Source organism: Pseudopipra pipra, chromosome 2 (assembly GCF_036250125.1).
Source record: "Pseudopipra pipra isolate bDixPip1 chromosome 2, bDixPip1.hap1, whole genome shotgun sequence".
Lineage (NCBI taxonomy): Eukaryota > Metazoa > Chordata > Aves > Passeriformes > Pipridae > Pseudopipra > Pseudopipra pipra.
This window is the reverse complement of record NC_087550.1, coordinates 65,962,102-65,986,148: the sequence shown is the minus strand read 5'-3', so window position 1 is coordinate 65,986,148 and position 24,047 is coordinate 65,962,102. Positions and strand designations below refer to the sequence as shown.

Genomic DNA, 24,047 nt, shown 5'->3' with positions numbered 1-24,047 from the left:
GACTTTTGATTGAAAATGCCAGTGTTTTATTCATAAACCGTGAAGGAAATGCAGAATCAAGTAATTATCGTTAACATTGCTTCTTGTTGAAAGAAAATATTGCATAGCATAAAGTGGTAGACAATTTATCTTCACTTTAGAATAAGATTGGCGGAAACCTTTGTGTTTGTTTTACAGCACTCCTAATGAAAGCTGGGACTTGCTTATAGGGATTGATTTATCTGCTAAGTTTGGGTATGTAAGTTGCTCAGGTGTAGAAAGAAAGCTGACAATAAAACTCTTATAGCCTAGAGACATCTCTGGCCAAGAGACTCAGCTATAACATTGCCTAATTGTTACATTTTGCCCTTAAGCATGTGTATGATAGTTTGATGTACTCCATTTATAAAACTGTTTTATGGAATTTGGATTTTTAAGTGACAGCTAAAAGAAATGAATTCCACAATTAGGTCTCTGTAATTATACATTGTGTAAACTGCTCATCTCAGGCAGCGATTTCAATAGTGAAAAATTGTTGCACCTATATCATTCTTAGAGATAGGCTAGTAATTATGGCATTAATGCCTTCTCTTTTGTCTTACAGCTGCCAAAAATATAGAAACATTCAGTCATGACTGGGAATGGCTTTTCAGCAAAATAATCTCAACCAAATAAATTTGTATGACAGCGGATAATGCTTGCAATAGCTAATGAATATTAGGTGTTGAATCGAATAAGTAATGAACATACCAGGGCAGTGCACGGGACTAGAAAGGCATCTATACAAATCATAGAGCTATTTAAACTGTTTCAGGTGAGAGCAGTTACCTGTAGTTGGGGTTCGGTTTTTTAATCTTTTTTTCACCTTTTTTAAATTTTATTTTATTTTTTTAGCTAATGGCAGGTTTTCCTGTTAATTTACTTCTTCTCTCTCCCTCAAACTTCTGATATGGAGGAGTATTCTGGCAGCAAAAATGGTAGCAACAAACCCTGAGGAGATAAACTTGCCATGTCACTTTTACTGATGTGAGATCACCCTAGAGCTATTCAAATTTAAGACCAGAAGTGAACAGTCTCAATGACCTTACAGGTTAAAAGATTTCTCAGAGATACCCTATGCTAACACACTCGTCTGGGCTCTGTATGAAACATGGTGAGGCCAGACATGCAATAGGACTGGTTTTGTTTCACCAATGTGAATTCACTGTTATAAATCCAGTTTTATAGTATTATTATTTCTGAAGCTTGACTGGTATTAAAGTGATTGAAGAAAAATCTTAGTTGAGCCTCTATATTGCTGTTCTATAGATTACTATGTTTGACTTGTTGAAAAAACAAATTTTGTGTAGTTCTGTGTATCTTGCAAATGTGGAACAGTATTTTTTCACTTTTTGAATATTTAATTTGTTTTAATTTGTTTAATTTGATTTAATTTGACAATTTTGAAGGTGTACTAGAAAACACAGGTGAAGACAGCATATGTATATAACTTCTATTTGAACTGATGTAGTAAAAAAAATTCTAAATATGAATGCAAAAGACCATAGTACCTACTTGGAGACATTCTTCATGATTTTTGGCTGTTTAAGCCCAAAAGGATGTTGGTTGTAGCTTGCTCGTGTCTGAGACATAGAAGACTGCTCTTTACAGTAGGCAGGATTTTCTATACCTTCTGATTCATGTGAAGGAACACCACTAAATACATTCTTAGAACTTTATTTGTCTAAGCAAGATTACTTTCATCAAAATAGACTTTAAAATATCATTTACTACTGAATTTGGGTAATGTCTACATTTTAGTTTAAAAAATAATTTAAGTTGCCTTTAATACTTTTATTTATTTATTTTTAAGGCACCCAGATGTTTGCTATGGTATTTGCATTTAATCGAAAGAATGACAAAGAAATCAATGAAAAATTTTCTTTCTTTTTAATCTGGGGTGCAGATGTAAACAGCATTACAGATATTTTTAAAGTAGGTTAATGAAAAGTACATTTCTAGTCTCTATTTTTATGTTAATCTTCCCATTTCCATTGAATATTAAATTGATCAAGAAAGACTAATAAGTCATAGTATTCACATATAATTTATAATATTATTATAATAGAATATAATTAATATATTTTGATATCTGGTATTAGGATGAAGAGAACATTCATGACTTAAAATTGTACAAGATATAATTGCTCATTTTCGGATATTTTTCTTCTAACAAGTTATATAACTAGAGAAATAGGTAAAGATATATTCTACAATCAGTGGTCATTTTTAAATATCTTTCCAGAGAAATTGAGTTTGATGGGTATCACGTTATTTGTGTTGAATTAATAACCCATGATAAAACAATGTAATTGATTCCTGAGTGGTCTGAAAAGTTTGAGAAATTGTTCAGCATTTCACTTTGATAATCATCTTGATGCTGTTTGATAGCTTTTTAAACATTTCAAGGGTTCTTAAAGATGTAATATTTTTAATCCATTTCTTTTAATCCATATGAACTTCAATCTTTTGTCTTTTCAATTATAGTTGAACTAGAATTTTGTTTCTATCCCAAAGTTAAAGAAATAAGTAAGTATTAAAAAAATCTACTAATCTCAGGTCTTAACTACTATTAACTACAGCTACAGTATTCTATGTACACTGAGTTTGTCAGATAGTCAGGAAATGGAAGGCTCTGCAAATTTGTCCATATCCACTGAAATTAGCTTGACATTTGAAGACACATTCAGAAAGCAAAAACAAGCACATGCAATAAAAAAAATCAAGTAGAATTCAGGTTTGACTAGACAGGCACTTTTTGAGATGCAAACAGTGACAATATAGATTAGCCTGGTATATAACGAGTTTGACTAAAATAAATCTTATTCTAGTAATGAATTCTTAATTTTGAAGTGGTGTTGTGTTCACTGAATCTAGTTGGAAGTGCACGCTTAAAATTCTGCAGACCTGAGAAATTAAAGGATTACATATTTTGTTAGAGAAGTAGGTACTTTTAAAACATTTGACAAACTTATGAATAATCCATATGGATTAAAGATAAAATATAGCCAAGTAATCATTGCTAGCTGTTTTAAAGGTGTCCCGAGACAGTAAGAGAATTTATGGAATTTATGTCCAGTCATCAAAGATATGCAAAAGATGTGAATAGCTTTTATCTCTATATATATGACCTGCAGTTTGTTCCTCTTGTTCTCTATCTAAATAAAAAGTGGAAAAGAAAAAGAAAGAGAATGGCCTCAAAAAAAATTGCTGTGATACAATAGCCTAAGAAAAAAATCAGAAACATAAGCAGAAATCAGTGTTCTTACAAAATACTCCTGGGCATCCCTCTTCACCTACACCAGTGTTGCATTAAATTGAATGTAGAGAGAAGCATAGGTCAGAAATGTAGACATTCCTTTTATCATCCCTGGAGCTCAGCTTCCAAAGGAGACTGTTGCTGCCGTGTTAAGTACTGAAATGCCTAACACTGAGTACGTACAATTAAAACAGATACTCAGGTTCATTAAAGGTTTAATGCTAAAGGTTAAGTACCACAAAGCAGAGATGCATCAGACTGAGAGTCCTCATAAACTAGCCAGTTTAGGGCAGGTGAGGAGAAGAAATACCTTTCTTTAAATCTTGCTTTTTTTCATATGTGCTTCTGGAAGTATCTTCATCTGTTTCGGAGTACCAGGCAAGACTGTCTCATATCTGTATCTCTTTAAAGAAGTTAAACATTCACATCTGTTTTAATACCTTTGTGTATGCCCTGTGCAAAATACCTGATCACAAAGGTCTGGCTTGTCTGTGTTGTTTGCAGTTAGTTATGTGGTTAGGGCACTCATGCTCTGCTCTTGATTATTCCTCCAGTGAAAGGTCTTACCTAATTTGGTAGTCTGCTGACTAGTCTGTGAAGTAAAGGGAGTGAAAGTGTTTAATCTACTTCATCTTTCAAGAAAAAATAAAAGGCAGAGGGGTACAAAGAAATAACTTTCCTTTAATGGACCAAAAAAAATCTGAATTCCAGGTTTTGCTTTTATGTTTGTGTCATGCTTTGGATAAAAAAATGTAAAACATCTTCAAATCACAAACAGTAACATGGAAAAGATAGATAGAATAGATAGTAGATAGAGAATAGATAGTAGATAGTGGGGTTTTTTTCTATTTTATAACATAAGCACTAAGTATGCCACAGGCTGTCCTGTAATTCTCTGTAACTGTACATAATATTGAGGCTTTGCCTGGAGGTTTCATACCTACAAGTTTGCAAATTAAGGTCAGTATTTAACTTGGATATGTGTGTACCTACCTTTTTATTTAATTCAGTCTAGCATATCACTCTTGTTGCCTGATTTCAGCCTCTGTAGATAGTAATTTTACAAATACTGTGTTAGACAAAAGTAATATTAATGGCTATTAATATGCGTACATATGAAAAATTCATTAGACCTTTTTCATATTGCTCATAGGATGAAGAGCATGGCTTGGGTATGTGCTGGGTTAATGAGTGGTGACTGTTATGGAACATGTAGTCCTTAATTGCTTGCAAGTTAAGTTCCTAGGGTTGTAGTGATCCTGCAGTGTAGAAGCTGAAACCATCAAATTTGTCTTAGACAGGATTCACCAAATTGTCAATCTTAATTGCTGTTTTTGGGATTAGCAATTAAAATTGACACTTTAAAACAGCAGGGCATAATAACCTACAGTTTATTTCTTTATTTCAGACATATCTTTCTGATATGCAGATTTGCAGATGCAGGCAGGCATGTCAGGGCCGTGAAATTCGTGAATGTCACCAAAAGATGTATGACACTCAATAGATCTGTAATGAATAGCAGGAAGAGATTGTATGCTGCTTGCCACTGAATGCTGTGCAAGCTCCCTAAAAGCTTGTCTTGCAATACGACATGGGTTGAATCATTCACACAGTTTACTGAAGGGCAGGGGTGCATGCATGTGTGTTGTGATCTCCCACCTCACCAAGTGTAGTATTTGACTGAACCAGAATTTTAAGCCAGGAATTTTAAAGATTCAACTTACTGTGGTCTTTGATATGATTTCCATTGCAGTCATAATGTGTTTCAAGCTCTAACATGCTACCTATGCTGTGGAATATCAGCATGTAATACAATAGTGCAGTGAAATTTTATGCATACTGAACACAATATTCATAAAATACTTGCTTGTCCTTTTTTGAATGCCATCACCATCACTCACCTTTATGATTTCTGTTTACATAAAGTCCCTATATCATAAAGTAAATGCTGGAAGAAAATGTCTTCTAATAAAAGAGAGATCTGCATTCTTGTATGTATTTGTGTACACGCTCTGAATGAGTAACTGTGTCAGCTAATTTACTTAGTTTATCCATATAGATACGGCCATTTGTCATGACAAAATAGTTAAAACATGACACAGGCACCTCTCTTAGGCATAATTCAAGCCATCCATTCAGAAAATAGAGCACTGTTACAGAAGGAAGTGCAAACATCTGGGAAGTGGTCAGCTGGTGCTGGGATGGAAAAGCCTGTGTACTGTCACACAATGGGAAGCATGCCCTATAGCTTTTCTCTTCCCTCTTTTTTTGTGTGTGTGTGGGGTTTTTTTTTGTTTGGGTTTTTTGGTTTTTTTTGGGGTTTTTTTGGTTTTGGTTTTGTGGGGTTTTTTTGTTTTCTTTATTTGGTTAGGTTTTTTTTCTCCTCTCTCTTAACCATCCCACTAGTAAGTGCAGCACTGCTCTTTTATAATCCATGATTGCATTGTTCATAGAGTAGTACAGGACTAAGGTAGAAGAGAGCTCCTGTGTCAGTGACACTGGCACTGGTTGAATGGACTTTACGAAGTTGCATTTGTTGGAAGATTACACACTACTGATAAAGGAATTACAGCCAGAGCTGTCTGAAATATATGGGACTTTTCCCTCCATGGTATATTAGAACTTTCCTGTATGGTGTTGGCTTCATCAGTTTCTGAATGTACAATCTTTAATGTCTGTATTTGTAAAAATCTCGTTTTATGTGGAAGTATGTGCATAAACGATGGGTGGTGATAAAACCATAAGTTATTTTATGTGCATCACTTCTGCATTAAAATACTATGTGATCTCTATTGATAGATCTGTCAACTGCTTATTGTACCTAAGTCTGAAACCATCCTCTAATTGTTCTGCCTAAGTCAGAGTTCAGAATTCCACTGTTCTATGTTTTTATCATGTATCCATATAGTATAGGAAGTAAAATATTTAACATTATTTTAATGATGGAGATCAGCAAATCAAGTCAATACATTTATCATAATAATTTTATAAATTGAAAAAATAAAAGTGTCAGTGATTGTTACTTGTATGGCTGTTAAATGCTGTTAAGTCCCTATTATGAAAGACAGTTAATGTCTTTTAATTTTTAGTCTTTTGCCTTGATGTTCTTTCATATTCTATCCACTTATTTGACTTACAGAATCACAGAATAGATATGATTGGAAGGGACCTCTGGAGATCATCTAGTCCAACCCTCCTGCCAAGGCAGGGTCACCTAGAGCAGGTGACACAGGAACATATCCAGGTGGGTTTTGAATGTCTCCAGAGAGCAAGGCCCCATGACTTCCTGGGGCAGCCTGTTCCATTGCTCTGCCACCTTCAGTGTAGCGAAGTTCTTTCTCATGTTGAAAGAGGTGAAACTTCTTGTGTTTTAGTTTATGGCCATTGCTCCTTGTCCTGTCACTGGGCACCACTGAAGTGAGTCTGGTACCATCCTCTTGGCACTTGCCTTTGAGATATTTATATGTGTTGATGAGATCCCCTCTCAGTCTTCGTTTCTCTAGACTAAACAGTCCCTTCTCCTTCAGTCTCTCCTTATAAGAGAGATATTCCAGGCCCCTGGTCACCTATGTGGCCCTCCACTGGACCCTCTCCAGTAACTGCTTGTCTTTCTTGTACTGAGGAGCCCAGAACTAGACACAGACTTTAAGTCACACTCAGTGAAACTCTGAATATTATCTATGACTGAGTGAATTTGAATAATGATAAAAAAAGCAGTGAATAAAGAATCATTCTGAAATGCTCAGCAGAATTCTTCCTTTATAAAATTCATCAAAGTAAGTCCATTCCCGTTAATTTTAATACTGCTGTTTTTTTCACTGTGAAATAGTGTTAGTCAGCCATCAATTTAGCATTTTCTAAAAACAAATACTTTCAGTTGTAACCAGATTTATCAGAACCTTATTTCTATTTTTGAGAAGCACATCTGATGCCAGACACATGACCTGAGTCTCTTTGTAGTCCTGGAACGATAGTATTTCTGGCTGCTCACGTTTTTTTTTTGCCTCTACAAGTGGTACAAATACAGATTATGCATCACAGTGTTCATTCACACTCATCTTCAGGCTCAAGCTCAGTCCATTTTTTTATAACTGAATTATAAGGTTCCAGCATGGTGTTTGTGAGCTGGTAAAAGATGGCTTTGGGGAATAAGGAAATTATTTAAATTATATAGGAGAACTATTTTGTCATCTTATATTTGACCGCTTAAGTAATTCACAAAGACTCAGTGCAGTTCATTGTCTGGAATATGCTGTTATAACAACTGGGCAAGTTATAAGCTGTTATAACAACTTCCAGGAAACTGAAAGTCTGTGCTTTGTGTGAGTGTGAAGTCTGTGTCTGCCAGCACCACTCAGTGCACAGTGGTATTCAATACATTGTCATAAATTTCTCAAGCTCTCATTTCCACTATGGCGGCTACTTCTTGGTGTTCTTCCTGTACCCGTCTGCTTGTGGCTGCTTCTCAACCAGAGGAATGAGTAGTCATCATGAACACCTTACCTCTGCAAGAAGACAGGGAAGTACATCTCCAACCTGTTGCTTTTAACTACTCAGACCAGTAGTATTATCCTCCTGTACAAGAGTCTTTGTCTCAGACTTCTGAGATGATAACTTCCACTGTCTTCACTAAAATATGACCCAGCAGCTCTGCTTTCCTTCCCTCGTGTCATTAATAACAGTAATAAATTCTAGAAAAAAATGGGGGAAAACTGAGGGAAGGGGCAGCATTTGTCATGAATGTAACTGAACTCTGTAAGTAGTTGCTTTCACAAAATTAGATGTTTTTTAGTAATTGTCCATTAATTGAATTAATTTTATTTAATCTTTTGTTTTTACAACAACAAAGTCAAAACCAAGACATTTTTAAAAGAACTGAAATCTAAAAAAACCAAGTATTTTGGAAGACTATGAAATCTTTATCTATGTTGATTTATCACACTGACAATAGAGAGGTCAGTGCTTGGAGCTTAGGTTAGGCCATTATCTGGTGAAGGGTCATAGATAAGAAAAAATCCAACTGAGTGTATTTTGAACTCAACCAAAACACATGCCTTGATTTGTGTATTATTAGTAACCTGGAAAAAATCATACTGCAAACAAACTCTTCCTTCTCTAACTGTACTGCCTTTTTGTTGAACTGCCTTGTTGAGCCTTTTTTTTCCTGTCAGCAACTAAACAAGGCATATATTTCTTCTCTACAGAAGCAGTTTGGTGTAGTGCAGTTGTCCCTTCTCATTGTCCTTTCTGTGTTTCTGAAGGGCTGCTTGAACAATTTGTCTGAAATCACACAATAAACTGGTAGCTAATATTTTGTTTCTCAGGGCTGATAATATTCTTAAGTTGTACAGAAACACAGAACAACAGAGGATTCAGATGTATTTTTCCTAGGCATACAGCCTAGTGACTGAATTTTGCCTTATGGTGTCCAAAGAATGAGTTACATTACAATTATCTTGATCCAGAAACTGCCTTTAGGAGGAAACATCATTGTAAAGGATACATTATGCATATTTATCTATAGAACAAGAGCGACGGGTTTATAATGTGCACTGGACTCCATTTTTTCTTTTACATGGAAAAAGAATCCCTGAGACAGCAGCAATGCATCTCCGAGCTAACCGGGTATAACTAAAAAGTCCTATTTGATATTCCCATTATATTTTTATCTGGCACTTCTACCTGCTGAAATTCTAGGCAGAGCCTGTAGTTGCAGATATCATTGCAGGTAACAGAGTGAAAAACGTAGCTTTTGTTCACGAACAGAATTTTAGCCTTCCTGTTACTGTAAGGAAACTTTTTTTTTTTTTTTTTTGCAAGTGATCGCTAATGAGAGCCATGACTTTTGACAGTTCATCTTAGTTTGGTAATTGCAATTCCTCAGGCCATTGATTTCTAAGCATTCAATAAGCAATTTTTAGAGAAAGAATTGTGTGGATTTTGTTCACTCATATATGGAATATTTCTTCTGGCTTTGCAAGTTATAAATAGCAAAGTAATTTTCACTGAAGAACTGGTTATGTTTTTTTTCTTGACTATGTGTTTTGGATATGTACCCAGTAATATACACTAAATTGCATTGAACAGGTTTTGAATAAGTTTGCGTCATCAATCCTGCATAAGTGAAAACTGAAAAAAAAAAATTTAAATAACAACAGGATTTGATATTCCAGTAACAATGAAATGATATGATATTTTCTGATTAAAAAGTTCTTTATTTTTGGCCAGGACCTTCAGTGAAATGAAGGATGTGTTCTGATAGAGTATTTAATATACCTAAGTACTCTGTAAAGTACTTTGCTATATACAGTGATATGAATCTGTTGTTTTCTGCACCTCTATGAATATAATTTCCAGAACGGAAACATTTCTAAATCTAAGCCTCTGGTTACTCAGAGAAATGTAGTATAGTTTCAAATCATATTTCATACTACTATTTTTTATTTTTTCCTTTGATTTATTCAGGATATGGTTTGACTACTGGTGTTTGTGTTGCTGTTTTCAAATGTTTGCAGCTTAAGTGTGACAGTTTTACTAACTACTTAACAAGACTGATACAGGTAGCTAAATTAGTATGCAAGGTCCTCTTTTTTTCTTGGCATTTTCTCTTTAACTCTATAGCGTTACTACAAGATAAAGGTTTTCATTTCTTTATTTTTGTTCAAATCAATGTGCTTTTTCTAGTAAAAGAGGAGCACAGTGGAGTCAGATGTTGTAGATTCTCTAAGTTTTTATTTCTATTTACACTATTTTAAGATCTGTAAAGGCTCAAAGACTGGATTTTCTCAACTCCTTTGGGCTCTTTTTAAAACATTTCTCTTTTGAGGGCGAAAAGTTGTTCTTAACATTGAAAATTAGTCTATACAAACTTGCTAAGGTGAATTGTTTCCTTTTTTTTTTTTTTGAAAGACTCAGGGAATTTTCAGTCAAATTTGTGTCAGGACTTGCTGCTGAATGCAATCAACAAGCATCTCACTGCATGTGCAGTCCAGTTTCCCTGCACCTAGACAAAAACAATATATGCAAAAAGAAAATGTGATTTTCATATCTCTAATTGGCCCTAAGTACCTATGCATGCCTTTCACAAACTGGTGGAAAGTAAATGGTATTTGCTTTAAATAATTCCTACTTGAACAAGGTGCTATCTACATTTAAAGCATTGATTATGCAGACAGAACTTTTGTAATAAACAGAGTTAGCTCCTGAATAGGATAAGTAGCAGGCTTTTAATCTGGACTTTCTTAGAAAATAAATAAAAGATTAACTTATTGTCTTCTACTAAGCTTACTGGTTGCTCTTTTTCAGGATAATAATTTAAAATATGCTGAGCCTTTGGGAGCTTGCTTTTGAGCAGTCATTTACTGACTTGCTAAGTGACAGATATACTGAGTTAGTAGAAAGTCTTGTTTATAAATGGCAAACAGGAAAGAGGGCAAAATTTGTGGCAAACGCTATCTAACAATTCAAGAGCAAAATAGACTAAGCTCATTGCAGCCCAATCTCACTTCATAAGACTAGCATAAATTCAGTCAGGGTACTTCTCTTTTTCTGACCTGGAAAAGATAGGATTTTGAATAGCCAAAAAGAGTCAGGACTAGCATCCTATCTGTTCAAATGTTAACTGACTTAGACCTGCTTTCTGAATTAACAAACAATATGAACCCGTTAAATCTGCTCATTCCTGTTATTTTCCTTTCTCAAAATTGCTGTTGTTGTCACTTCTAGATTCCCCAGGGGAGAGGAAGAAATGTGTCTGTTTAACCCCAGCAACCTCATTTATTAGGAACTGATTTATTTCTTGTAATTTACTTGTCATTCTAATTCTTCAGCAACAAAACTAAAGTTTGAGTAGGGCTACAATCAAAGTGAAGAGAAAGAAAGAAAGAAGGAAGGAAGGAAAGCAAGACAGACAGAAAGAAAGAAAGAAAAAGAGAGAAAGAAGGAAAAAGAAAGAAAGAAAAGAGGAAGAGAAAAGAAGCCGAAATACCTACCCACTACCCATTCTAATGAGCTTAGCTCTATCATTAGAGGTTTTTTTGGGAAAGCATTTGTTGATCAACCAAATATGTGAGAATAAATCTGGATTTCTGATCAACATGTGTGGCACTCCAGATTAGATAGGAACACATAAACAGATTATGCCACTCACAGAACCAATGTTTGTTTGATCCGTTAGGAGGAGATATCTGGCACAAAGCACTTAACAGTATAACAAGATTAACTATAACAGAGTTAAGGAATTGTTTCTTTCTAAATCACCACTTTGTAACTGTGTCTGTTGAGGAATCAGGTTTAATAACATTTTGCCAGTTCAGTTTCCTATAGACAGGCTCACACATAACCTTTCCAGCATAAAAATTAATTTAAACCAATTGATGACTTTTCAGGATCTGACTTAATGTTATGAAAGTGAATTTACTTCTTTTAAATGAAGTTTAAATAAAGTGAAATTACTTAATTTTAAATGATAACTCATTATGTTGAATTAGTACCTGTATATGACACTTAATAGCTGGTGGGATGAGATCCTAGCGTAACTGTGTCGGTTCGCTGTGAAATTATCTGCATGCCACCTTCAATTATGCAGGCTTCCAGATACTTTAAAGGAATGCTGTGAAGCCTAAAGATTACTGTGACAGAAAGATGGAGTAGCCTTTCCTCCTTAAACCTATTGACCCTCATACAATGACTGTAGGAGTGGAACACTTTTGGACAAAAAATAATTCAAAAGTAAATCACAAACATATCTCAACATTTTTTTTAACTTTTTTTTTTTAATAACTGCATTTGATTTTAATAGCTGACTTTTAAGAATTTAATTTTTTTCCAGCACCAGGAGTTTAGACTGCATTTTCTTATAGGTCTTTCAATATCATTCTGCAAATATAGTATTTACTGAATTCAAACCTTATGTAATGAAACTGTTGTATTATTACTATAAATAATCAACATTTCTTATGTGCTCCTTAATATTTATCTTTCAATAGAATATATATAGAATGAGTTTGATTTGAATTAATTTATAATATTGTTTCATATGCTGGACTAAAATATGTCTTCTACTGCTCTTCTATTGATTATGTAAACTGTTTTCTATATATCTAGTTGAAGAAAAAAATTATCAGCTTCATCTGTGAAATCCTTAATTTTCAGCACTACAAGTTACACATCTATCTGTATATATATAAAAAATCTTACAGCATTAATTTGAAACTATCTCATTGCTTATTTTTAAAAGTTGTTGTGAAAAATTTGGAAATCTAGTATTAGCTAGACCTGACACTTTTTCCTATTTTCCACTCCAACACTGCACTGAGTAACTTTGAACTATGAATAGGTATAATGAAAAAAAATTACATTTTCTCCTGTTTTTCTTTTCTTTTCTTCTCTTTTTTTTTTTTCTAATATAGACTTCATTATTTTTGCATGCTAAATTTACTTTCTATTAATGAGCCTTTCGGTTGAAAAGTAGCTATGTCATTTATTGTTGTGGAAAAAATCACAATTCTTTACAAATTAAATCAATTAGAATTTTATTTTTCTTTCCCATGGGATGTAAAATGAATGTGAATTTGAGAAAGTAAACTAGAGTAGGCCCTCTTAGAAACAGTGGAAAGATAGGATTGCTTTTTTCGTTTCTCTCCCAATGCAGTAAGATTTTTGTACTTCTAGATGAGAACAGGGAAAGGATGCGGTGATTACTTGTATCAGATTGTAGAAGCCTGTGATGAAGCCTGGTTACATCTTATCAACGTGGAGTTTGTCTTGTGGTTTACAGACTGTCAGGAGCCAGCCACTCCTTGCCACCCCACTGTGACATGGATTCGTGTAGCTCCGAGGAATTCTACCAGGCTGTTCACCATGCAGAGCAAACCTTCAGAAAGATGGAGAGCTACTTGAAGCAACAGCAGCTCTGTGACGTTATCCTGATTGCTGGGGACCGCAAGATACCTGCGCATAGGTAGGAAATAAGCATAAAATATGGAAGTTACAAAAGTAAATGTTTTGGGTATCTGTATTTGTTAGAGCAGTGTTTTCTGTTGCCCCTTATACTTGCATCTATCTTGCTTTAGGCATAGCTAAAGGACTGCAAAAGGTGTATTTGAAGGTTGGGGTTTTGAAGGTGAGGGGTTTTTGTACATATTCCAAACGTTCAAGTAGCACTCAACTAGCAGACTGATTGTGAGTGTGACAAACAATTCTCCCTGATGTGACTCTATTCATATGTGAGGAGAATGGAAATTTCTGAAATGAAATGCTGTATAGGTACACTGAACACTGTGTAATTTCTAGTTTAAGATCCTGATACTCTGATAAGTCTGTTGTACAGAGTTTCTCAGACACTTATAGAGGAATACTGAAGGCTTTCTCCTATGACCTGTACTTTTCAATGAATTGAAAAACGTATTTACTTTTAATGATAATTATTGATATAAAAAAATAATTAAATTATCATTTATAAAATTCTATACGATTATCTGGTATTAAAACAAGCCAGTATATATGAAACTGTGCTTGGTTTTAGATAAAAATTAGAATTTAAAATGGTTACTCTTCACTGAGATTTTGGTCTTAGCGATAGGCTTTGATTTAACAAATGCAAATAAAAATCAAATCCTAGAGTTTAGATTAAAATACAGAGAATAATTCAGAATTTTCAGGTGAACAAGTATTTTTGCATCTGCACTGTGCATAAGGTTGCAAACCAAGGGTGATCTATTTCCTGCTTGTGTCCTGATTTCTCTGCTGAGATACCAAATTCAGAGCAGGACTATGGTTTCCCAGCAGAAAATCAGAAAAACAGCCAATGGATTCCTGAACTCATAAATTAACTTTCTGGTGTAGAGGGATACTATGAGATTATCTTGGCAACTTGGACCTTACGAAGTTGCTTTTACCCTAAGTGAATAAAGACACGGAGACTGTTCCTGTTTAACAAAAAACGTTGGATATTTTATGTTGCCATGACAATAAGTAAAAAAGAAAAAAAGGTGCAATATGCAAGACTGGAAAGCCAAAGTTATTGTCCAAATGCTAAAAAATAAAACAAGACAGAAACCATTAAAATATTCAAATAGCCCCAATAATTATAATAAATGGAAGCATAACTCCACTTAACAAGCAGTAACAGATTGATCTAGGTAGTTTGCAGCACACATGGAATGGAGTCCCCTTCAGATTAGTAGCTGTAATAGATATAGAAATATTTCTCTTCTTCTTTCAGCAATTTTCATTCTTAAGACTTTGTTTCTAGTCTTCTGTCTTCTAAGAGCTGCCATTTCTCCTGTTCCTCCCTTACCTGCGTGTATTCAGGTTTCCGTTAGGTCCTTAGTAATTTCTACCCAGTGACCTGGCACCTGATCCAGCTTCTGTGTTCCAGGCCTTTTGCCACTGTTAAATGTATTATGCATCTAGCACCTTATGCACCCCTGGTAGCTGTGGTCTGGTGCTATTTTCATCTAAATTGCCAAGATCTTTCCTTTATGGGTATATCAAGTACAGATGTAATAACATTAAACTTTAGTCCTTCTATCCATCTGCATTTATATTGTTCCTACAAGAGCTACAAGATTTGCCTTAAGGTGGCTACCATCACAGAGAAAACTGTAGGAATAATAGCCTAAGGCCTTCTAATTTGTGTACAGTTTTACATTCCTATATATTCCTGAAATAAATCTTTTTTTTTTTTCAGAAATAATGGGAATTTTATTGTTCCTTCTTAGCAGTTACCAGTCCAGTTTTTGCTTTTCACATTTTTCAACACATATAAGGTGAAAAAGTAGAGCAAAACAAATGACTGAATCTACATTCTTAAAGTGACACAAAAATACTTATTAGATACATATTAATATTCCATAATTGGTATAATTCACCCTATTTAATATGGATGGTACAAAATATACATTTTTTACCAGTATACTTTTTGCCCATTTTAGTTATTTTGGTAACCTGCATAGTTTGTAGAGTAGGAAACAGAGGAAAATGTAAGTTGTTTGGTTTTTTTTAGTTAGTTTAGTTCAGTTGCCCCACTATTTTTAATACAGATGTTCATATTTGTATACCCACCTTTCAGCAGTAATTTAATTTCACATTTGTCATTTCAATTCTACAGTATATGTAAATCAGTCTTGAGCTGGAAAAATACCCTAATAACAAGACTGAACATGAAATAATAGCCAGAGTCTTATTTAGATTTTCTAATAAACCTTCAGAGACCTTTACATTTAATTTTCTGCTTCTCAGTGGTCTACAGCTAAAGGTCCAAATCTCGAAGAACTGGAAAAGTCAACTGTTGAATTTTGTAGAGTTGATAAGACAAGATAAAATGAGAAGAAGGGTATTCTGAATTTTCTTTCTATTTTTATCTTTAACAGTGTTTATTCTATGTTGTTTTAGACACACGTGGCTGGACAAGCACAGGGAGCTCCTTATTTTTACTGTGGCTGTTAAAAAGCTAGAAATTACAGATTCAACCCTCCCTGCTCAAAGCAGGATCAACTACAAGGTTAGATTAGACCATTGAGGTCATACCCGGTTAGTTTTTCATATCATCACTTGCAGAGGTTACTCTCTTCTTAGCTTGTTCCAGTTTTTTATTATCCTCACTGTTTTTAGTGATCCAGCACGTGGCATCTAGGCAAATTTGCTCCATGATCTTGGTGAGGCAAACCAGTCTATAGGTGTCTACATCTTTCTTCTTGAGGATGGACACGGAAATTGACTTTTCCAGTCAATTTCAAACCTACAATTATCTGATCCATTAAAGATAAGAGAGAGTGGCCTTTCAGTGACATTGTAGATCTTCCTCTAGCATTGCGCCTTCAACTTATCCTCTCTGCTCCAAGGACTTATATATATGTCCAATTCATTTAACTGCAGCCTAAGGACATCTTCCTGTGTTGTGAGTTATACCCTCCACAGAACATACCACTGGGAGGTTTTTTTGTTTTCCTTTTTCACCTATTCTCTTTTTGCATTTGACTTTCATCAGGAGTCACTTCAGAAGTCCAGATTTGTAATTTGCTCTTCAGTTTACAAACTTTTCTCAGGATCCATTGTCTAAAATTTCATTGTCTCATGGTCACTGCAGCCAAGTTTGCCAACATATTTCACAGGTGCTTTCATTTCTCTCTCCAGATCTGTCAGGAGCAGATCCAGTAAAGTACCTCCTCTAATTAAAGAGATCCAGTAAAGTACCCCCTCTAATTAAAGATTTTGCGATTTAGGCTAGATAATACATACTTTGCATTCCTTAGAACATATAAAAAACCTGCTTGCAGAGGACAATGCAAAACCGGTATTTGTGGAGTTTTTAAATGTGATACTTATCATAAAATCATAGAATTAGCCGGGTTGGAAAGGACCTCTGAGATCATCAAGTCCAACCCTTGATCCAACACTGCAGTGGTTACTAGACCATGGCACTAAGTGCACTGGATGCAGCCCCGTTCACCACCACTCTCTGGGCCCGGCCCTCCAGCCAGTTCCTAACCCAGCACAGAGTGCCCCTGTCCAAACCGTGGGCTACCAGCTTTTTGAGGAGTATGCTGTGGGAGATGATGTCAAAGGCTTTGCTGAAGTCCAGGTAGACACATCTGCAGCCTTCCCCTCATCCACCAGGTGGGTCACCTGGTCATAAAAGGAGATCAGGTTGGTCAGACAGGACCTGCCCTTCCTAAACCCGTGCTGGCTGGGTCTGATCCCTTGTCCATCCTATAGGTGATGTGTGATTGCACTTAGGATGATCTGCTCCATAACCTTGCCAGGCACTGAGATCAGGCTAATGGGCCTGTAGTTTTCATGATAGGTAGGAATTTGGTAGAATATCCACTGTATAAGTTTATAAAATCTTATCTTAGGTAAAATGAATCCTCATTTTAAAATCCAATTAAAACATATTACAAGCCATAGCTTATACTGAATATGTAACAAATTAAGAAATACAAAATCCTCAAAATTATTGCCAAAAAGTAATGGTCTTCACATATTTTCTCTTCTTTTTAAGAGAATGACTTTAGAAAATGCATTAGATTTAATATACTGTAATATAGTACAATAAGAATTGCTTTCAGAAAACCATAGCCCAACTTTCTACATCTTTTAGCAACAAGTACGAATGTGATCTTTTTCTTCACTCTTCTTTTATTTAAAACAAATCAAAACAAAACAATAGTGTAAAAATCAAGTACAGAAAAATGTTTTCTAGTTTGTTTTAGATTTTTTCAATTTTTTATTTTTTACATTTTTATTTCTCAGAAAATAAATAGGAGAAAGTCAAATTATATATTACAGCTGCATTTTATTGTTTGGGTGTCTCAAACAGTTTTAATGTGCTTTTTGTTAGCTCCTGAACATTACATTTGTCTAATCTAATATTCCATTAAACAGGTTGCAGATGTAATATTTTGCATGAAGGAATAGCAAAAGGAAGAACAAAAGAACCGTGTGTTGTAATAATGAACAAGCAACCAAAAAGGGTACTGAGAAAGTAGGAAGACCTTTTTAATAGGCATTTCAGAGGGAAAAGTAGCTGACATTTAAATAAATTTCAAAAATTAAATAAACCTCATCTTTTTTTGTTATACTGCTATAACATGTATAAATAACAATTAAATATAAAAATGTAAATACCTTAAAGGGAGAAAGAATGCTAAAATAGTAATTTCCCTTCATTTAAGCTGTTGTACTATTAGCACTCCATCCTAATATATTAGGATGAGCATGAACATGGAGTTTCTAGTTTCTCCACTCATTCTGGAGATACATGTATATATTTTTTTCTCATTTTCTGTGACTGCCATTTATAATATAATATTTAAATCAATTATTGAAACACTTATATTAAAGCTAGAAAAAAGAAATAATTATTAACTAGAGATTGATGTAACTCACCGATACCAATGTTCTTTGGCATCTCTCTTTCTCTCAACCTAGAGAACTGTCCTTGAGGGACATCCCAACCCAAGGGAGGAGTCTCCACTAATACACCCCAAGAAGGGCTATGTTACAAGAACCTGGCAGTATGAAAGTCCACTTTATACCTTTACAGTATAAAGTGATTGACTGACTCTGGTGGTTGCCTCAACATCCGGATGTTAATTCAGGATGTTAATTCAGGGTTGAAGCCAGACTGGTTTCAACATTGTCAGGCCTGGGGATTAGAGCTGCCTCAGCCCACCACTGATACATTTGCAAATAGGGCATTGTCTTGTTCACATTTGGGGGAAGGGGAGTATCCTGCTACAATGAGAAATCTGAGTTCTTATGCATTTTTGTTCTTTCTGATATTCAAGATAAGGGCTAAGAGGGGCTCTTACCATGGCAGAAAAGGTAGTACAGAATTATTAGACAATTGTCACTTACATGTGAAACAAAGAAATACTTTAGTAAGGCTACAGTTCTACAACTGGTTGGATGAAAAGGGAGTAACTTTCAACACAAATTTAAAATTTTACATTACAAATATGGAAACAAGTTCAACTGGAGCTTTTTTTTTTTTTGGATGCTCAGTTCTAAAATAATACATCTTTTATTTACTATCACCCTGATAAATTTAATAAAACTCTTTCAACAAACTGCAATTAGTTTTGTCTTTTTCAGTTCTCTGAGTAGTGGTACCAACTGTTTCAATTTTGAGTGCTACTATTAGAGACAAAGTTTAAAAAAGTATCAGTAAAATGAGATAAATTAATGGAGAAAGTTAGGCTGAAAGGCAAGGAGAAAAGGTAAAGAAGCAGGAAGACAAGGAAGGACAGTTTAGAGGCAGGAAGTGAAAGAAGAAAAATGCACATTAGTCCTAAGCGTTGATTTGTTTTCTGGCAATAGTAGCAGATGCACATGGAAAGCACACAATAAAAGCAGTACAACCAGTTCATTCTGAGATATCTGTAATTAAGATTTGAGGAACTTCCCACATCAAACATTGCATCTGAAATGCGTTGTTTAATACAACCTACTGTCCATGAGTTTAAAAACAATTTATTCAAGTAATATGGTTGGAACAGAACAACAACAGCAGCAAAGATTCCTCCTACTGGAGGGAAAGCAGCAAGGCACTTTAGATAAGCCTTTAATGTTAACCTTAATTGATAATCTTGATGTGGGGGTTTGGGTTGATGGCAAGTTGGATATGAGTCAGCAGTGCCCTGGCAACAAAGGGCCAACTGTTGGGGGTGCATAAGACAAAGCATCACCAGCCAGTCAAGGGGGGTTATTGTCCTGCTCTACTCTGTGTTGGTGAGGCCTCAGCTCCAGTACTGTGTGCAGTTTTGGGAGCCATGGTATAGGCACATCACACTGTTAGAGTATGTCCAGAGGAGGACGACTTACAAAGAGCAGCTGATGTCATTTGGTTTGTTCAGCCTAGAGAAAAGAAGGCTGAGTGGTGACCTCATCATAGTCTACAGCTTCCTTAAGGGGGGAGGGAGCAGAGGGGGAGATGCTGATCTCCTCTCTGGTAACCAGTGACAGAACATGAGGAAATGGAATGAATTTGGGTCAGAGGAAGTTCAGATTGGACATTACAAAAAGGTTCTTCACCAGGAAGATGGTGAGTTACTCCACCAGGCTTCTCAGGGAAGTGGAAAGAGTTCAAGGAGCATCTGGATCATATGCTTAGTTGTAGGGGCGGGCCAAAGGTGGCACAGAGGATGTGCCCAGGTACAGAGCCCAAGGAGCATGCCCCAGAGTTAGTAAACTGGTTGGTTAAGAAAGTCACGTGATCTGTAAGGATAAAAGGGCGCACGAGTTTGAATAAAACCTCTTTGTCTCACCACCGCACGAGGAGCATCACTTATTCCTTGTTATACAAGGGTCACATGCTACACTTAGTCCTATGGTTTATTTTTGTTTTAGTTATAGGTAGTCCTGCAAGGAGCCTTATGGGTCCTTTCCAACTCGAGATATTTTACGATAGTATTAAACCAGAGTACTAATGGTATTACTTTATGGAGTGGAGGCAAGTGCAGTGACTGAAATGAACTTTGAAGGATGAAAGAAACAAGGATGAGATGTCTGAAAAAGAAAGTAAAAAAGAAATGTTCAGCTACCTAATCTCTCCCGAGGTGCCTTGAGTGCCCTGTCTGGCTTCCATCATGTGGTCCAGAGGGGGACAGGGTTTTTATAGGTCAGCGCCAGCCTATGTTGATGAATTAGGTACTTTGAATTATCTGAAACTGGTCTGACATCGATGTTTAGGGGATTGATTCCCCTTCCAAATGGATTGTTAAAAGAAAATAAAATGAGGGAGAGGCTAAATGATACAGAATATGAAAATAAAACAAACGAGTTCAGATATATGACAGACTGACAAAGAAGGCCATATAAGAAGTACTTGGATCAGGAAGATGTGACAACCCACCATCAAAAAAGGGACTGAAAATCACACACAAGGATTTGACCAAACCAAGTTCTATGGAGGAATAGGTTGTGAAGATAAAATAATATTGATGCTCTATTGTGTAATTTTGTAAAAAGGAGTTCTAAAATAAAAGGATGACAAATGGACTTTAAAAAATCTAGATACTTAAGCAGTCACTTATTCTAATGACTTCACAGATCATTCTCTATACTTCCATCAAACCTAACATTTGTGTTTCTGAGATTTCTGCTGATAGTTCAAAGGAGATAAAACTGGACTTTTCCTTCTCCCGCAAGCTTTTCCCCCTTTTTCCTTGTGGAGTTACAGTGAATAAAGGAAATCATAAAGCCCACATATTGAGTATCACAGTTGATTGTGTCATCTTTCTACGATCAAATATGTATGCTATGTCTGAATTGTGTGGGTATTCTTCTGGAGAAAACCACTGAGCTCTGTTTTGTATTTGCATCATAATGGATCCTCATCAGCTCTTATCTTCATCCCTGTGACATTTTGCTTGTCTTGCCCATTCCCAAATGTTGAGAAGTTAACAGCATAGAGTTCCAAATACTGGCTGCAGTTGCAGGTACCTTTAAAATTGACACAGGACCACAAACACACTGGCAAAGTGTTTTGGACAATGGACTTTGTTGTCAAATCTGGCAAATGTGATATGTGCATTACTTATAGTTTCTGAAGAAAATTAAAGCTCTGGTAGACACTGTGTATTTGTTGGAAGTGTTGATATTGGATTTGTGTAACATTCCTAAAAACATTGAGACAATATGAGAATATAATGGAATGTAACTTTGTGTTTCAGTTTGTAGAATAGAAGAGATAGACGCACTTACTGTATTTACACTTTAGTTTGTGGAAACAGTGAAAGAATTAAAAGAAGATGAATTAAAGAAAAAAGAGAATGTAAACTCGAAAGGCATGGTCCTCAGGGAAAAGAGGGAACATCACTTAATGTAGATTACTGGTGTCACTTGTAGCTATGTGTTGTATAAAAAATTAAAATGGAAGGAAGCTGTTTGAATAAAGAGAAAAAGTAAACTTTCTTGTTTCAGGCTTAATCAATTCTCTTCAAAATTCAATCTGCCTCTCTAGTTGACTTCCTTGGAGATATTACTATTATTATGATTATGATGATTATTATTATTATTATTATTTAGTTGTTCTTTAAAAATTCCCTTTATGAATAGGCTAGTTTATAAAAGTTATTGTGATGGTCTTGGGGAAGAAAGTTTATCACATAGTTCTCTTCCATTCTCTCAAAAATGAGGTAAGCACACAGAACACAATGTCAATATCAACAGTTATGATGAAAAGTATGAGAAAATTCTCATTAATTTAACTGTTACATACTCATTGCTTCTTTACCCAATAAATGTGGATTTCTGATATGATAATGAGCTAATCTGATAATCCTGAATTATAAGCAAGATGATTGCACTATGATAATGGTTCTGAGTGGATACTAAATCCCAAATTCATTCTAAGACTGTCTCCTGTTTTTAACTGCATAGGAACACCTTCTATTTAGAAAAATTTTGGAAAAAAATAACAATATTGAGAATTTTACCACATGACATTTTAATTTTCGCTTTCTTTTTGACAGATACAATTGTGAAGTATGCATATATATATCTATGGACTCACATATATGCATTCATAAATTATTTTTTTTGAATATGTGTTTTTAGCTCTGAATTTTAAAGAAAATTTAATTTTCAATGAATGGTGGAATACTTCACAGAAAACATGTTTTTGAAAAGTCAGTTGGATGCATGTTACTATTAATGCATATTACTTAATGGTGCTTTTGTGTACCGTTCAGATGACTACTGTCTACTCTCTTTTTTTCCTGAAATTATTTCAAGGGCATGCATGGATACATCTTAGTATAGGTTCTGCAAGCCTTAAAATTTATGAAATCATGGAGCCTTATCTATACATACAGAAAATGTTTGTGTGCTGCAAGAAGAGCTTGCAGTAGAGAGCTATCAGTAGAGCTTTATTATTATTAGTAAAGACACACAGTGTCAGCTGGTGTCCCCTGCAGAGCAGCAAATCACATCTTAAAGCAGTGAGTCATGGAATCAGTGATCAGTTATATTGATTACTATAAAACAAACCAGAAATATATCTGGCTGAATTTAGTTGTAAAGGCAGAAAAGTCCCTTAATCTGGAGAAAAGCTTTCTGGGTCCACAAATTCATTTAAGCCACGAGTTACCTGCTATGAGTTTCAAGGATGAAAGTTTATTATGTATTCTCTCTGCCAGATCAGCAGTTAAAAAAGGTGACATCCTGAGACAGCTGACCTTTATTGATGAATAGGTCAACATGCCTTTAAACCAAGATTTAGGAATGTTTGGAGCCTTCTGATCTACAAAAAGCAGCAGATCATTACAAATTCATTGATCTCTTTGATTTCCCACTTTTCATCTTCTATCTCAACACTGGAACACAATTAAGTTTTACAAAAGGTGTCACCTTTCAGAATTAAGTGTAATTAGCAAGTTCCTCTCACTTTAGTTCAACTTTTGGAGTGCTTCCAAAGGTAGAAGTTAGTGTCTTGAAATCAGTTAACCGTTTCGTTGTAGTTATATTGATGAAGAAGCTGGTTCATTATTTCTGTTAACTATTGATTAACATAAAGTACTTAAAAAAAAGAATCCTTGTACATCAAGCTGCTACATCACAGAGCCTTTCTGCTGAGTTAAGCCATCTTCTTTAATAGGTGGTGCAAACTTCTAAGTAAAATGGGTAATGCTGAGGACCTGACATATGTATTATTTCTTTTTTGTCTTTTTTTTTTTCACTTTGGACCAGATCTTGTCTGGTCCTGTAGATTGAATTCTCCTTCACAACTGAAATCCGTTAGATGACTTCTTTGACTTTCCTCACACAAATTATGGAAAACCACACATTTTTGTATAAGTTTGTGAAAGAGATGTAAGCCTTCTGTTATTTATTTTCTGTTCTCCCTCTGTTGTTTGATTTAGGTTTTTTTATATTTGACAATGAGATTATATAATAAATAATTTATGAACATAAATGATGTAAATTGAAATACAAGTTACTACTCATTGAAAATATTTGCATTAATCATTAACCGGTATATTAAAAGTTCATTTGTCCATTACTTTTGATGCGGCAAATGTTTTTGGCTTTGCTTCTAGCAAGTGACAAAGTTGAAGACTCCTAGTTGAATTTGAATGATGGTTAGTAAATCTGAAGCAACAGCTTAAGCAAAATGATCTCAAATGGAAATCTCAATCACATACCTAAATTACATCTTTGGTGGCTGTGAGAGATTTTATTTCATAGAACATCATCTATATTTCCTTTTTTTCTTTTCTATTTTTTTATTTTATTAAAGCATCTATTAACAGTAAAGTCACTT

General features: G+C 35.0%; 1 protein-coding gene across 2 annotated transcripts in view; it reads left to right on the top strand.

The window, feature by feature from the left end:
• Positions 1-24,047, top strand: part of KLHL1 (kelch like family member 1) — a 198,107-nt gene that overhangs the window by 42,978 nt on the left and 131,082 nt on the right. For both annotated transcript variants that reach the window (XM_064645854.1, XM_064645853.1), the window contains exon 2: positions 13,056-13,238. In XM_064645854.1, coding sequence (XP_064501924.1) covers positions 13,056-13,238 — 183 coding nt within the window. The remainder of the gene's footprint in view (positions 1-13,055; positions 13,239-24,047) is intronic.